The sequence below is a fragment of the Ambystoma mexicanum genome, chromosome 12 (genome assembly GCF_040938575.1).
Source record: "Ambystoma mexicanum isolate Mex_15411 chromosome 12, UKY_AmexF1_1, whole genome shotgun sequence".
Taxonomy (NCBI): domain Eukaryota; kingdom Metazoa; phylum Chordata; class Amphibia; order Caudata; family Ambystomatidae; genus Ambystoma; species Ambystoma mexicanum.
Window position 1 is genome coordinate 775,893,211 of NC_090936.1, and position 17,187 is coordinate 775,910,397.

Sequence of the window (17,187 nt, forward strand, 5' to 3'; positions counted from 1 at the left end):
ATTAGCACCATGGTCCATGGCGCTAAGGGTGCAATTCCGCCATGGTGGTTGGCGGACTTACCGCCCCATTCCGACCTTGGCGGGGCGGTAAGTCCCCAATCCCCATTTTACCCTTCCCCATTCCCATTTTTGCCCCATAGGGCATAATGGGAGTGGGGAAGGCGTTAATTACGCCACCGTAAATTACGGTGGCGTAATTAACAACAAGGTCCCTTAGCGCCATGGATTTTAACACCTGCTAAAAGCAGGTGTTATATCTGCCATGGCGCTAAGGGAACTCGTACTCAGGCGGTAAGGGTCGGCGATGTTTACGCCGGCGTAAACCCCTTACCGCCTGGGTCGTAATGAGGGCCAATGCCTTTAATGCACTCCAGAGAACAGGGAAATGAAGCGTAAGCAAGGGCACCCAACAATCCTGTGGCCTATCACTCCACTAGTTACAATATTCCAATCATTAAATATAAAATGTTTCCTTTCTGTGAAGCTTCAGAAGAGAGGGTGTAAACTGCTGAGATTCTATTAACACAAAATTATATTTGGCTGGAAAATGGTGTACTACAGGCCAAATATTGCTTTAAAAACTTATAGCAAGCACTGTTTCCAAAAGACAATAGTCATTAATACCTCTGCAAACATGTACTCGATTCTCCTAAATCCTGTTCTGCATTGCATAAAAGTAACTTTTTTTGCTAACTGGGGATTGGGATTGCTGTGTTGAATTGACTGTGTTATGTTGCCCAGTACTGCCAATGTGTGCAGAGAAATATTGCACATTGTGTTAGATAGTGCCGGGTCATGTTCAGCTTGGTACCTTTAGGTGCTGTCAGATAACCATGTAGCTGATGTGAGAACACATCAACCACATGTCAGCTGCAACAATCTCCTGCTACAATGTACCGTGTTCCAGTGACCTAGACCTTTATTTGCCATCAGTAAGTACCATAAACTCTAGCCCAAATGTACGACTTGCACAGCATCAGGAAAACGTAATGTAAAGAAAAAGGGCTTTGTAAAGTTAGAATTCTGACATTTTTGGGTAGTCTCTGTGTGCTGTGTGAAATATTTGTGCACACATTTCCTTTTGTCAGTTGGGCGCATTTTACTGATATAAAACTTGAACATCACAAGTGGGAGCAATTACTGCCTTCCCTTTCTGAAGCGACCCAATTGTGTCTCTTGATGCTCCACCGTGTCTCGGAGAGAACACTGACAGCCAAAACAGAAGGTGCTGCCACATTAACACGCATGCTAAGCCTGTTGTAGATACATTGTATCCTGTGCCACTTTAAACACATGAGTAATTAATAAAAGGTGATGTTAAAATGCATAGGGAAACCAATAGACTTGATTGTGGTGGTCGGCTACACAGCCCGTGCTCGCTCTCGCTCTCTCGCTCTCTCGCTCTCTCGCTCTCTCTCTCTCTCTCTCTCTGCACAGTACAATGCAAAGGTTTTGGCGTACATTTTTGTTCGCTGCTAAGGCTCTGTGTGTAGCTCGGCTGAACCTCCATAGCGAGATAACATTGAAAAACATCTGAAAGGGATGATGAATAATAAGGCTTTGCTTATCCCCACTTAATGTTCCCTCCCCGAACCAGAACCCTAACATTAGCAGATATATCAAAACACTTCAAAAAAATGCGCACTAATACAAATAAAAACAGAAAATGAGAACTACCATAGAAATATTCAAAGAAGTAGCCAGTGGACAGTTAACCTAATAAAACAAGTCTGTAAATTACTGGTTTTGTAATCACCGGGTAGTTCACATCACATAATAGTGCTGTATTTTGTCAGAACCGAACACTGTGGCATGATATATTTATAATGTCAAATGTAGCAGACAAGTCATCTGCACACATAACTTCTATTTACCTCATGACACTCTGCTTGGCGGTGAGGGTTTCTCAGCCTCTGGTGAGGGCTGTGAAGAGACCTAATGTAGACCAAAACTCTCTCAATTGGTAATTATATATACTCACACATAGATATTATACCATTGTGCTAGCACATGGCATAGTTAATGTTAAATCAAATTGTCTATTCAGTTTCGTTAAATAATGTTTCTTAATAATTCTTGAGCTCTTATATGAAAAACTATGAAACAAGTCCACAGTAACATTTCCAGGCAACAACTCCTGATGGAAAATTTCCGAATTTTACATGGACGGCTTCAAATAAGAAAAAAATCAAGTTTTGAAAAGCTATTAACAAGGGGTTTTTCTCATGTGGATAAAAAATCAAATTCAGCCCAAATATCTCAAAAATTGCCACTTCGATTTTTAAGATTTATGGCAGGAACATAGATATTATCATGAATTGATGCGCAGGATGCACAGGAAAAAATAAAAATCGAACTGGCCAATTTGGAGGCATTCACGGTTTGGCATATATCTATATATTCCACATGCTCAGAATTAATCTGCTCCTTTTATATGAACTGTCCATGTAGAAGATGTACATTTCATGCATGTATGCTTCTATGCGTAAGAAAAACTGACATCAGTTAGGACTGACTTTGTCAGTTTCTGTGTGTATATAAGATATATATTATGTATATAAGATGTATATCACATACATGTATGAAATGTAAAAATCTTATATACCTTTTGTATGTATTGAAAACACACAACAAAGTTAGACCTCACTTTATTGTAAGCTTGTATATGCATAGTAGGCATATAAGACATAGGCAGAATAAAGATACATTTTATATATAAACTATATAGATATGTACGGGAGATGTGTATTGGGTACGCGTACACTAATATACATTTGAAAACTCACAACAAAGTTAGAAAAGTGAATAGTGTACATTAGGAACTGCACATCTCTTATATGCCCCCTATACATAAAGAAACACCTCATATTAATGCCAAACCTCACTTTAATTTATTTTTTCATGCATCTATGAGATATTTAAGACATGCATGTCACTAGTATGTACCGAACACCCATACACAATGAATATGCCATATACTCACCTGGCAGACATTTAGAAAGCAAACACTCATGTTCCCTTCATCACAAACTCTTATGGCACACACACGTAGAACGCATGCTCTTACACCACACGCTCTTATGACACTCTCTCATTAAACACATACTTACGACACATTCAATTACACCACAGGCTCTAACACCACATGCTCTTACAATGCACACTTCTAGTTCACACTCTTATGAAAACGGCACTTATGACACTCACACGTATGACACACACTTATTACACACATTTATGACACACATTATGCACACACTTAAGAAACTCAAAACACACATCTTATGACAAATGATTTTATGACACACACATACATGACACACGCTCTCAACCATATACTCTTACTCCACATCTTCTTGCAGCACACATAATCAAGAAACACACTCTGACCATTCATGCTCTTACACCACATGCTCTTAAACCACGCACACTTATGACACATGCTCTTATGATACTCACTGCTATACCAAACACTCTTATACCAGGCACACTAATGACACACACACACCCTTATGACACACTCACACTAACAACACACACATAACACATGCTCTTACAATGTCCACTTGTATGGCACATATCCGTATAACACATGCTATTATGACACACACTATTAAGGTATGTGCCCAAAATCAATGTACATGTTCTACATGATCTGTATGTTGAGGAGATGTACATTTAATACATTCATGTTATTATACATATGAAATTAACATCAAATTCATGACTGATGTTGATGTACGTAATTTTTTTCATACATATATGAAATAAATAGGACATGCAAATTGTGAACATGTATGAACTGTAAACCATGTATGTCTCCTTAATGTATACAAGCACACTTTAAATGTGAGTTTTGATACGAATAGGACATAACAAATCCAACATTAACACTCACTTCAGGTATTAGGCAGGTAACATCAATATCATAGTTGAAGTGATTGTTAAGGTTGGATTTCTAGTAGTTTCGAGTACATGTTTATGGTTGGGTTTTACGGGTGAATTTGTAATGATATAAAGTTACTGCTTCTACCCTAACATTGGTATTCTCACTCTTTGTAGACTTTATTCGTTAGAGTAAATTTATTTTTTAATTCCTTTTCTCTGATATATGTATTTTGTGTTTGATTATTATATTAGGATACAAATATACTGGTAAAATAGTGCTTTAAAATATACAAAGAAAGTATATAGCAAAAACAGAGTGAAGGGATAAGTCATTAATGCCATTTCACTCCAAGAATCACAATATAGTGGATAACCATAGTAGGGAATTTATAGGCAACTATAAGTACTAGAAATTAGAAATAAACATGTTTAGAGCAATATAGGAAAAAGGTCTAAAGTGGCAGGAAAACAGTAGAATTACTCAAAAGGTATCGGGCCTCGGTAATCCCGAGGTCAACCTAGGAAAAAGAAAAAAACATTATAACCATAATTCTGTGGAACAGCCTGACCTGCAATGATATTGATTGATATCAAAATCTATAATATATTATTCATAGGGCCTAAAATCACAGTGTTTGTGATTAAAACTTCAGACCTTCGCGAGGGCAGGTAAAATATCTCAGTTCAGATAAGTAACCTCGTAAGTCACTTTCTTCAGCCCCAAAAATTTGATTATGACCTAACACACCCTTTTGTCAGTGGACAGTCTCTATTTTATCTTCTGTCTGAAGCTCTCACTCTCAACCTAGTTTTCCTTATCCCAGTTTATTCTGACATTGTGCTCACTGCGCAGATTTACTTTCCTTTTCATAACCCATAGATGACCCCATCAGCACACATTACATCAACTATATGGTGCATTTTTATTAAAGCATCCCTTTCGGCTATTCACACTTTCTTTCTATTGGGCGTGTTTCATACAGTGTGTGCATTATGTGCCTCTAAAACTGCTAAATTAATTTCCGAGACAAGGATTTTAGTTCCTTTCCCACATTGTGGTGTCATCATTTTCTGTTGCACCTGTCCATTCACAGACCGGCATTATTGTAGTATTATTTTTCATATGTTGTTTCACTAGTAAGTTGATCGCCCTCTTGTCTTTCATCATTTTATGCAATATTCCTTCATCTGTTATCTTGTCTATCTAAATGGTTCCAGAGTAAATATTGTCTTTCTTTTTTCAGTTCATGATTATAGTGACCTAGTTGGGGTCTCCTATCCGGTCACCTGTTCTTACAAACATTGATGTTTAGAAAAACATTTTGATTCCTCAAATTGCAGTCTCGTTTCTATCATAGTTGATATGTTCATTTCAACATCCCCATTACACAGGGGGAATCCCTCTTTTCTGTGTGTGTTTCACTTCTGGACCATATTGTTTCCACATTTCAATCTTTGTCTTTACATGCCTTGAAATGATCACCTGTACTTTGCTCATCATTTTCTGGTGTGGTATCTCCACACTGAAAGCTTGTTTCCTCCTACATAATCAACTGAACAAAATGATCACATTAAAAACATGTTTATAGCAAGCATGACATATATCTGACTAGTCTCTTGCCTTAATGGAATCAATAATCGGTATGTTGCCATTTTGCATTTATGAAGATGCATGATTTACCCTTTCCAGCCAAAATATTTCTGTTTCAAGTGCTCCATTGTTTTGAAGGTCAAGTCCAGAAAGTAAGCTCTCACTGATAGGCCATTGTGGAAAGGCAATTTGCTCTAGTTATATTGGCATTAAATAAAAATGGTGGTATCAATATTTATTACATGAAATTTCACATGCAATATTCCTAAAACACTCTATACCTGTCATCATAGGTTTTAAGCCCATGAATATTTCCTATGAGTTATTGTGAGTTTATGCAGATTTCTTGCACTAATTATTCTGTAAAGAGGCCTAATTCAACATGAAAAGAATGAGTTACAAATGCAAAAAGGGCCCTTGAAACTTCAACACAACTGAAACTTAAACACAACTCTTTGTTTTCTTGTCCTTCAATTTAGCAAATTCTAAAGCTACGGAGAGAGCTGAATGCCTCACAAGAAAAGGTAGCCACCCTCACATCCCAACTTTCGGCAAATGTGAGTAAATGTAGCTAAATTACTCATTTCAAACACGTTTTTATTAACAGATTTAATCATGTAATGTGTTTGTTTCCATGTAACCCAGGCAAATAACAGATATGTGTTCATTTTAAATAAGATATCCCTGATTCTGCATGCCTCTTACAAAGGTCAGCAGTTTTGATAAAATGAGACATATACTTGTCTACACATGGCCAAGTAAAGGTTTCTCTAGATTAAAGTGAAACATGCAATGATGATTATAATAATTAGTTTTGTGATTCTGCATGCCAATCTCTGTAAATGAATGCATGCAAAAGTTGTACTATCACTGCAGTGTTGCATTTACATATATTGTGCTGCCGATCACAATACAACTTCAGTCAATATTTTTCTACTGACTTACATTTTTACTGTAATACTTTGTGAAGATAAACCATTATTTAATGCATGATCATATTATTGGATATCTAAAATGCCTTAAAACACACACCATAAATACAACATCACATCCAAGGAATGTATATATGTGCCCAAGAGCAAACACTTGGAGATTGCCAGGCAACATCGATTGTTATTTATTACATTAACAGTACAGAAAACAATGGACAGCAGTAACTGTCGGTCATGTGTCTTCACTTTGATTATTAATGCACTCATTGGTTCCTTGATTATATAGCCTGATTGATAATCCAATGAACATTTTAGCCATTGTTTATGTATGCAAGTAATATGGGCACCAATTAAAACAAAGAACAATTGCATCTGACTAATAATGTTCAGAAAAGCCAATCATGTTTGCAATACTTGCATCTTTTATCCAATGATCATCTCCTGAAATTCAGCAATGAGGGTTACTGGGCAAAATATGTTATCTTTTTCTATTTGTTAAGGGTTGAACCCTTATATTTTCTAAAGCTTTATCAAACAAATGACTTGTTTGTTATGGCACCTACTTCATGATTGCCATCTCTAAAAGTCATGCTTGATCATGAATGCAAATTATTTTTGACTTTAACAGAAATGTTGCCACACAAGGTGGGCGTCAGTTGTTTACACCCAGAGGTTATCTTAAAGGGCATACGTGTATAACAACCACACATAGGTTCTTTTTTAAGATTCCCAAATAAAGCAGTCAGTGCTGTCCAAAAGAGTTAAAGTAACATTAAGCAAACAAATGATCCTACTTACCTAAAGAAAGATATGTTATTTAGTCGTTTTTCCATTTGTGTAATCTCTTAATTTCACATGGATTTGGAGGAGTCACAAATGTTATATATTTGTTCTCATTATGATTTTTCTTAACAGAGGATACTCTATCCGTTGCATTTACAGCTGATGGGTGTGTATGGGAAATTGTATATAGAAGTGTCCCTTTATTTCAGGGAATTGTCCACCAGAGATGATAGCAGATGTGCTAAGCAGACCTCATGTTTAAGTCCATACATCAGAACCAATTTCAAAGTATTTTAGTGAGCTGACATTTAGAGATTTGGGTCTTCTCTGGGATAAACATCTCACAAATATAGCCAGACATTCTAACCACCACAAGTAATATCAAAGCAGCATTTGTATTTTCCCCTTAAATGGACATTTGTCAGGAAATAAAACATGTTGTTTTTGTGATCATTTTCTCAGTATAGCGTCAGTATACTTTTGGACCTCATTTATCCCATTTACTCAAAAGATTCACCATACCTTTAAGCATGTTGTACCCTAATGTATTTTCTTACGAGCCCTGTCCCAAGTACACATATTATTCACTTTTTCTGACTTAATTCCCGACCTTTGACATCCTTCAGTAGACAGGTCGTCTTTACAAGAATCAAATGTATTTATAATTTGAGTGACTGTCCTAAACTACGGGGTAGTTACAGAAGAAGTAGCATTCCTTAGACTTTCTGCAGTGGTGATAAAGTTACTTTGAGTAACTATACCATGTGTCCTCTTTATGATTTTCCATTTCTTTCACTTTAACTGAAATGGTTGTTTCGGTTTCACCAAGAAATACATATCTTGATAAAATAACCTGTTCGGTATTCTGATGCTATTATGTTGATACATTCTATGAACTCATTCGAAAATCCCTTCTCCTAAGAGATCCATACACTTTGTATGATCTAAAAGTTATTTTGTTCATGTTGAACTTGTTCCTTTGTGTCGGTTTCATATTCTTATTCGAAGACCTTCATTTGAAAAATAGATGACCTATTTATGGTTGTCAGTTCAGGCAGCCGTGTTGGTTATGTTAGTGGTTTCTGACTCCATCCTTCTGTCCTCTGCAGTATGTACATGATTCCCTCTCTTCTTCAGTGCTTGGTTTCTTACCAGCATTTTTTTGCACTATAAGCATTCCCACATATCCAAACTTCTGACACTATGTCCTATATATGTATTTTCTTTCTTTTACAAGTATTTTTATTCCGTGTATTGCATTGATATCAATAATTCTGTTTTCATTTTCTTGTATTCTTGTTAATTCATTACTGATGCATGACACACATGTCAATGTTTTCACACCCCTTAAATTATGGCACTATTCATCAAATATGTTAATACATTATTTTAGCGATATATTCATATACAAAAATTCAGCTATACCTTTACTCCTGGATGTGTACAGTTCAATACAGTGTAGGAAATAATTTCACATAAACGTTAACTGACTTCATGAAGCTGTAATGCCAGTAGATTGCTACAAAAGCTAAAGGAATACCAACTTCTGATCAACTCAGGGAAAGTAGTTAATGCCTACTTCAGAACCATAATATCATCCTCCGTCTTCATTTGAGTTATGGATTGAATATAGTTGCCCCTGTGTTGCTCGAAATTTTCAGCGGCAGAGTGTACTTTTATCTGGCATTTTCACCAGAACATAACATGTTATGATGCAAGAATTCATTGCTATACATATTTTTGCCCCAGGGCAATATTGGCTTTAGAGCAAATTGTAGTGCAACTTAGAAATTCTTTGAAATCATGCCATAATGTTTAACTATCCATAAAGTAGGATCATCACTCATTTGGTGAACAGACAACTCATATCACATCTGGATGCCATACTGAGTGAACTTGTAAGTTATGCAGCCCTTCCCGTATAACAAGATATATCTGTAGCCTTATATTGGGCCATTTCAATCTGCACAAGTGTCTTATATTCAATAAAGGTGACAATAGGGAGAGCATCAAACAGCAAGACGTTTGAGAAAGGCTTTGCAGAACCACACGGAGAGGATGGATCGTTGAAGATATCTAGAGCTTTCTGTGGTCGGTTTAGATCATTATGACCCAGAGCAGACTTGGAGCTCCCCGACAGCCAGGAAGCTGTTGTTCCATTGGAGTGCACAAGGACCAATTCCAAACATAGTTTTTAGGTGATTAATGATGGTGGAATGGTTTACAGTAAAACATACCAAAGAAAGGTCCAAAATTAGTAATATTTCAGAGGTCTGCTTCACTGGAGAGCAAAGGAGTTTGTATCATTAGTGTAGGACAACTCAGTGACTCAGTGAATCTTTATGGTCTTAACCCTGATTACTCGTCATGTATGAGAGAATTGTGTTAACTGTAATCTGAGAGATGATGTTTGGCAGCCTTCCCTAAGATCTTTACAATGAAAGGTTTATTAGGAATTGGACGATATTTGGCCAGTGTGATAGCGTCATTTCTTTTTAATAGAGGTCTAGTGTATGCCTTTTTGTGAACATTGGAGATATCACAAGAATACAAGGAACTGTTGGTCAGAATTGTAAGTGTATGAGTCGGGATCACTATGTTTTCTTTAATGGTCTTTGCAGCACAGATGATTACCTGCTCAGAGGAGGCTTTAATATTTTGAACAATTTAGACCATATCAGATTCTGTGAGTGGAGCAAACAGGTGAAGATGTTTGCATTCATTATCAAGGATGACGTGGGGGTTTAGATCTGGCCAAGCCTGATGTGGTGTGTTGAATGCCCCTGATTTTCATACAGAAGACATTTTAAAGGTGTTCTGTGAAGGTCTTGAAAGAGGCATATGTTTGGGTTCATTGTATAGGGGATTTGAGTTTTCTGAAAGAAAATAGCAAGAGGGTTATTCCAATGGATGATTCGTTCATTAAAGAAGGCTTTTTTACAGCGAATAGGCCAACTGTCACCTTGCAGATGTTGATGTAGAGTCTGTGAAGGTATTGGCAAAAGGTCCTGATTAACCCGTTTCATAGGTCTAACTAGGTCCCAATTAACCCGCTTCATAGGACTGATATAGGTGATAACCAATTTAGGAGCAGTTGTAGCTCTGGAGTGCATAGCTTTAACAAGTGTAGGGAGAAATAAGTAGTCTTCAGTCTATGGGCAGAGATTGATCTGGAGAGTTGTAGGTTGCATACAACACATTGATTTCATTTGGCTGTTTATCTAAGAACTGTACCAAAGAATTAAGACATAGTTAGAATCTATTATTAGGCAAATTCTAAATTTTAGCAAAAATATCATGCAAACAATGTGAACATTTTCAAGATGTGCAATTTCAAACACATAAGCATATTTCAGATAATTCACAACCAACAGGCATGCATTCTTTTGCCACACAAACATGTTCTTACCAAAGAGTACTTTACTATTAATTATTTGTTATATGATTCAATAATTAAATGTTTAATTAATAATAATCTCATAGCCCAGGTCTACAAAAGTGATAAACAATTTGTATATGGAGTTGGTTATTAGTGAATATTGGGTCAATCACGCATTCTCCAATGGCTATTGCGAATTTTAGCTGTAATCACCATTTGGTGTAGAAATAATTGTGCCCTATAACAGTCTGTTTCAATTTCAGTCTTAACAAATAGACAGCAATCTGCTTCTAGTGAATGGTATCTGTATTATGGTCGCCAAAGTCACCTGAAAGTCAATTGTATGATTCCTTTGTGAACCTTAGTAATAATGGCCTTTTCCAAATATGTTCTCAATGCAGACCCTAAGAAAGAGTGTGCATCATAAGAGTTGCTCTACACTAATGTTACCAAGTTAAAGTTCAGTGAATGTTGCATTATTCCTTCTGCATAGTCCCTGAGATGTTTAATGAACAGGGTTCCGTACTGCAGTGCCATGAACATGTGTCTGTCATGGTATTGTTTGTGTTGCTTTTTAGTGTGAACCAAATTGATATACAACATTTGTTGACATCCCACCTATTTATATCCCACCTATTTATACTGTTTTTTGAGTTTTAATGACTTCTATATAGCAAATCAGTTTAATTTCTAATTGGTTCATATATTATGGAGAAACAACACTGATGTAATACCGTTCACCACAACAATCCCACCCCAAATTCTGGGACAATAAGCAGACTTGTTTTAGTCTAAATATTCAGTTTCCTTTTTAAGTACTACATCGGGACATTTAATTCAGGGAGCTTGTCTAGAGAAACCAAAGCACAACCTGCATGCTGTTGTCTCACCCATGTTTACATGAACACTTTTAGCAATGCATATTGTGAAAAACCAGAGGGTGTATCACAACCTAGTCCCATGGATACCGTACTCAGGTGGCCAGGGAAGGGGCATCGCTTTTGAATCCCAACCTTAGGGGTGGACAATCGGGGGAGGATCACCAGGGTAGGGGTTCCTCAGAGAGTGAGGATGAAGCACCTGATAGTGAGACATTAAATTCCCCGTTTCCCCTAACCCATCAAACCCCTATCCCTGCTTATTTTATTGGAAACTACAACTCACATAATTCCTCCCCACATCACCTTTTCAACACTACTGACGTGAGGAAGATGAGGAATGAGGCCAGAAGGATTACCGCTACTGACTTGCAATGGCTCTGTCCCTCTAATGAGATCAGACAGAGTCAGGCACATAATCCAAATTACATACACCTGCCACATGTTAACACTCCCTGTTAGGATAAAAGGTGGCACGGACATGCACACTATGAGCGAGGCTGTTTGCAAGAAGTAACAGCTCTTTCGGGGCTGATGCAAACCAGGCTATCAAAGTTTTAAGGACATCAGCTGTGGCTTTGAACGAGAGCGAGCCAGGGAGAATTCCATCTTTTCGGAAGCAGTAAGCGTTCCACCACCTAAAACGAGTGAGCGGAAAAGAGAAACCTTCAAAGAGCTTTGAGGCGGCCCACTACCCTCCTGGGTGAATGCCAGAGTTGGGAGGAGAGGAGGAGGAGGCGTTGGTAAGGGCCTTGACTGCTACACGAAAAGCACTGAAGACCCAAGCCCAATTAACACGACCTGTGAGTTATCGAAGGCAAGCAAAAGCCTGGTTTGTGTTAAGAGCAAAAGGGGCATGCAAACAGAGTTGAAGGTTGCGCGTGTGCCGATAAAACGATTAATGAATAGAACAATAATTTATTGACTGACAAAGTATACAAAGTTACAGAGTGGCCTGCAAAGCAGAATTGCACATTCAAAAGTCTGTGTGAAATTTTTTGGAGTTTTGGAAAGTGGGAAACAAAGGCAAGAAAGTAACTGCGATCTCAAACAAGAGTTGATTGAGTGAAAAGCCATTTATGTAAACTTTAAAATGGTCAAGAGAGCAAAAGTAAAGAGGACATGAACTTTTGAAAGACGTCAAGAGGGCAGAAGTGAAATTGCAAGTACCAAGGAGCTTTAGTGTTGTGAAGATTGTTAATTGTCGAATTGTTGAAAGGAAGTCGAAGTGGTCCTGCAGAGGTCTTTGTGAAATCCTTGTAGTTTCGAAAGTCTGAGACAGTAAAAAGTGTGATGGACAGAACATGGGGAAAGGAACCCCCACAAAGAGAAAGACAGGCTTGAGCCTGGCCAGGGGAAGCCTGTGCTGAACTGTGATGAAGTGAAGAGTTGAATGTGAAAAGAGACACAGGCTTGAGCCCGGCAGAGGGAAGCCTGTGTGGAAAAGTGGCAAAGTGAAAGCCAACAGCAGAACTGTGCATTTGTGGTAAGGTGGATGCATTGAATAGACTGTAAAAAGCTTGAAGCCCAAGCCTGAACTGTTAAATTGTACCAGAAAGCCAGAGTGTGCAAGACTTTAGAACTGTGCAATCCAACTATCCTTTTTAAGATACTCTGGAGACCCTGTGCATCTGAACGTGGGGAAGGGAGTTGTTACCTAAGCCATTCTGACATTTCTTTTAAGACACTATTTTTCCTTTTTGATATTCCCTTTACACATCTGTTATTTGAGAAGGAGGGCAAGGTTAGGTTTGCTTAGTATAGGCATTTTTATTTTGACTAGACTGACTAATAATAGTTTTGTTGTTTATTTAACGGTCGACATTATTCTCATTTTAGGGTTAGGGCTAGTAAGGAATTTCACCAACCCCAGTAAACTACAAAATAAAGGTTTTCAAAACATCCATCTATCATGTCTGTGCCTACTATTGATACCATACCTTCCTTACAACACATATCATATATAATTTATTTCAATTAAACCATACAATTGGCACACATACATAAAAATACAGATGAAAACAATACATAGTAAATATATTTTATTGTATTATTTTTAAAGCAAGGGCCTAGCTCAAGAGCAGCCGAGCGCTGTACAGAGTGTGGGTAGCTGGCATTTGGGCTGGCATCTTTTAAGAGTAGTGCAGTACTGTGAGGTTTGTTGGTATTTGCATCCATCGGAATTAGTCCTTGGTCACGTGTTGTTGAAAGAGCCATGTTTTGAGAGATTTTTGAAATTGGAGAATTGTGGGGGCATTTGGAGCAGACACTAGGATCGATTTCCAGAGGGTGGCTGCATGACAAGAGAAGGATTGCTTGCGGTTGCTCTATCTGTGGATGAAATATACAAAATAGATTCAGATTCCATTAAGATTCCTCCTAAAAGATTTATGATACATTTCTTAAAATGCCAATAGATTACAAACAGCCACAAAGTGATTAGATGAATCCAATCAGCTTTTAGTCATGGATATAAAATTAGCCATTGGTTAAAACATATTTATTTTACCAATCCACTTCTCTTTGACCATGCAATGCCAATGAAGTTTGAAACTGTAAAAAAATATGCCTGGTAGTTTAGTATTTTTGCATATTTCATGAGATATTCTCAAAAACTGTCTTAATGATTCATCACATAAGTTCCTACGCCTAAGCTGATGGTAGATAGGACTAACAAATAATAAGTGCTGGACAGTTTCAATAGATTTTGTGCAAAACATGCCATAGTATGTGGTAGCTGTGTTCCATTGTGTTTGAAACAAAGCTAAAGGTAAGGTATCCAGTCTCATTTTTAGAAACACAGATCTTAGAAATGGCATATTTATAACAGTACAATAGTTTTCCTGTATATAGGCATGTGTGTTAGCCAAGTAAAATGCATCTGTTGAAATAGATAAATATTTAGCTATATTAGTGTTAAAAAATCATTCTGCGTGTGCATCAATTGTTAGTAGTTTACAATTTGCATTGATACCAGATGGATTGGTCAATCGAGTGTCAAGATGTATGGTCCACAACACAGCAAAACCAAAGGAGGGGAAGTGCCCTGTTGCTCCCGTTATATCCTTCGGTGCCTCGTGATACTCTTTCATACTATTTAGGGACAATATGCGGACCCAACGCAGCAGAGGCTTTAGGTAGCTCTGTTCTTCAATTATAGAAAACCCTAACTCTAGCTGTAGCGTAAAATCTGATGTACTCAAAGACACAAAAAGTAATCTTTTAAGGACCATTTTCTCAGTAGAACACACGTTGCTAATGTTACAACACCCCCATAATTCCACCCCATATGATGGCACCAATAGTCTGTGCTCTGTAAACCTCTAATGGTAAGGGAAGGGCATTCTTGCCAAAAGAAACATTTCTCTCCAGAATCAGTTTTGCATTACCTATATGGAATTGCCATTTTCCATCCCAGGTAAACCTGATTCCAAGAAAGTCAAAGGACAAGACTTCTTGAAATCGTATTTCCTTTGACATTGATGTTAAGATGTCCACATAACTTGGCTGTTTTCCCAGATCACATATTTTTTGTTTTATTGCTGTTACTTGTTAGTCCATGACTAGTACAACTATTTGTAAAATGGTCTTTTAGAGTCTTTAAACTGCTAAGGAGAGCGGTTGATCAAGGCAACATTATCGGCAAACATTAATAGGACCATATTTCCTTCCCCAAGTCTTGGGGGTACATCAGCATTTCATCAATTACTCCACTGTAGGTGCCAATATACAGCCTTGTATTACTCCCTTTACAATTTTAAAGTGTTCTGTTCATTTGTCCCTGATATTTCATCTAACTTTGGCGGTACTATTATCATACATTCTATTATAGCCTTCAGCAGAGAAAGGGGAACACTTTTCTTTTTGAAAGCTTCAAAAGTTCTAATCTTGGTATACCTTCAAATGCTGCTTTCAGATCAACAAACATACAATTCAAAGAGCCACCTCAAAGTGTGCTATAAGTACTTATTATCAGGTTAAGTCTAAATACCTGATCAATTGTGCTGACTTCCTTAGTGAAACCAGGTTGCAGATGACTAGAAGAGTTGGCTACTTGTATCCAAGTCTCTAATCTGAATAAAATTACTTTCCTGTATTTCTTTCCTCATGCATCCATTAAGAAAATGGGGTGATTATGTTTAAGATTTCCATCCCCCCACTTTATGTAGATGGGTACTATTACAGCAGTATTCCATGAGGGCGGAACCCTCTGTGATGAATCCTGGGTTTCAGTTTCTTCTCCCCAGTGGGGGGTCATTCCTTATGAACATAGGGAGTTGAGACCTCTATGCGATACCCTCCCTAAGGGTAGAGGCAAGCGGGTCCTCAATGGGAGAGACTCCCCCCATAGGAACAAGAACTTGTGTTCTGATTAGGAACTCACTTCTCAACTCACCATGCAACCAACAATATAAACCCTGTTGGGAGAAAAAAGGAAGAATCCTTATACATCTGCTACTGTGATATTTCATGTGAATACAAATACCAGCTTGGTACTGAGATGAAGAAAACCAATGGAGTCATAATGAATATGACTTAGAAACAGAAGACAGACTTCCATGAAAGTCTGGGGATGTCCCAGAGCAGCATCATAAAAGTGGGAGGACAGGCCTAGTTTTCACAGTTAGAAAAACAAATATAATGATTGTAGTAATTGCACTCGTCCCATTAAGAGAACAGGTAGTGAGACGAGTGAGAATAATTACTGGGTTCAGCCTACGCTACCCAGTAAGAAACCAAGTAATGAGAAGAGTGAGAAATATTACAGAGTACAGCCTAATCATACCAGTCAGACACCAAGCATCGAGAAGAGAGAGCATCATTATAGGGCTCAGCCTACTCGTCCCATTGAGAAACCAAGTTACGAAACAGTGAGAATAATTACTGGGCTCAGCCTTCTCATCCCACCATCGTCCGAAATTCCTTACCTGCCCCGAGTCCAGTCCTGAGCGTGGTCCTGCATTGAGTTTGGCTACATTCTTCAATTTAAAGTGCTTGCAACAGTGAAAGACACCAACCAAAGATCAGCTCGAACCTGCAACCCATGTGAATCGAGGACTACGACTTTCAGCGGAAAAAGCAACCCCAGGACCTCTTCCTTTGTCCTGCAACTTCTGGGGAAGAATCGTAGTACGAGGGTAAGAAGCTCTGTAACTTACCCCTCGTACTCCGATTCTTCCCAACCACTATCCTCCCATTATAAGTCAATGGTCTTATAATAAACCTTAATTCTAACATTATTGGCTTTTCCATTTACTTTGGGGCATTAGTCTAACATGTGTCCTAACCATGAGAACCTTTCAGTGGACCCCAGAGACCCTGCCTGCATTTTCTCCTGCTTCATAACTTCTGTGGAACCTTTACCTGAACTATTGGGCATAAAGGCCCCAGACAACTTAGAGCTGGACAATTTTAGTTAGGGATCAATCTGTGTGGACCTATAAGTGCATAATATAACCAAACCTTTCCTTTGCAGGCGTGTGTGTTGAATACTATGCCCTTTTACCAGTGACTGTATATATGTTTCTATGTGTATAAGTCTTGTGTGATACCTTTACTTGCTAGTAGTATTTTTTCCTAGTGTGCTTTGGCCATACATAAATAACTGTATTTTATGCATGCAAAGTGTAATCTGTGATTGCTATTGTGTGAGTTCATTGTGGACCCTTTACAAGCTCACCACCTCTGAAGATCTTAGTCTAGACTGCCTGTCAAAGCTGCCTGAACTGGTTTGGT

General features: G+C 38.0%; 1 protein-coding gene across 5 annotated transcripts in view; it reads left to right on the forward strand.

Moving 5' to 3' along the window:
• The window catches only part of NAV3 (neuron navigator 3), a 1,326,128-nt gene that overhangs the window by 1,109,648 nt on the left and 199,293 nt on the right, over positions 1 to 17,187 (forward strand). For all 5 annotated transcript variants that reach the window (XM_069629276.1, XM_069629277.1, XM_069629279.1 and 2 more), the window contains one exon: positions 5,959 to 6,036. In XM_069629276.1, the coding sequence (XP_069485377.1) occupies positions 5,959 to 6,036 (78 nt within the window). The remainder of the gene's footprint in view (positions 1 to 5,958; positions 6,037 to 17,187) is intronic.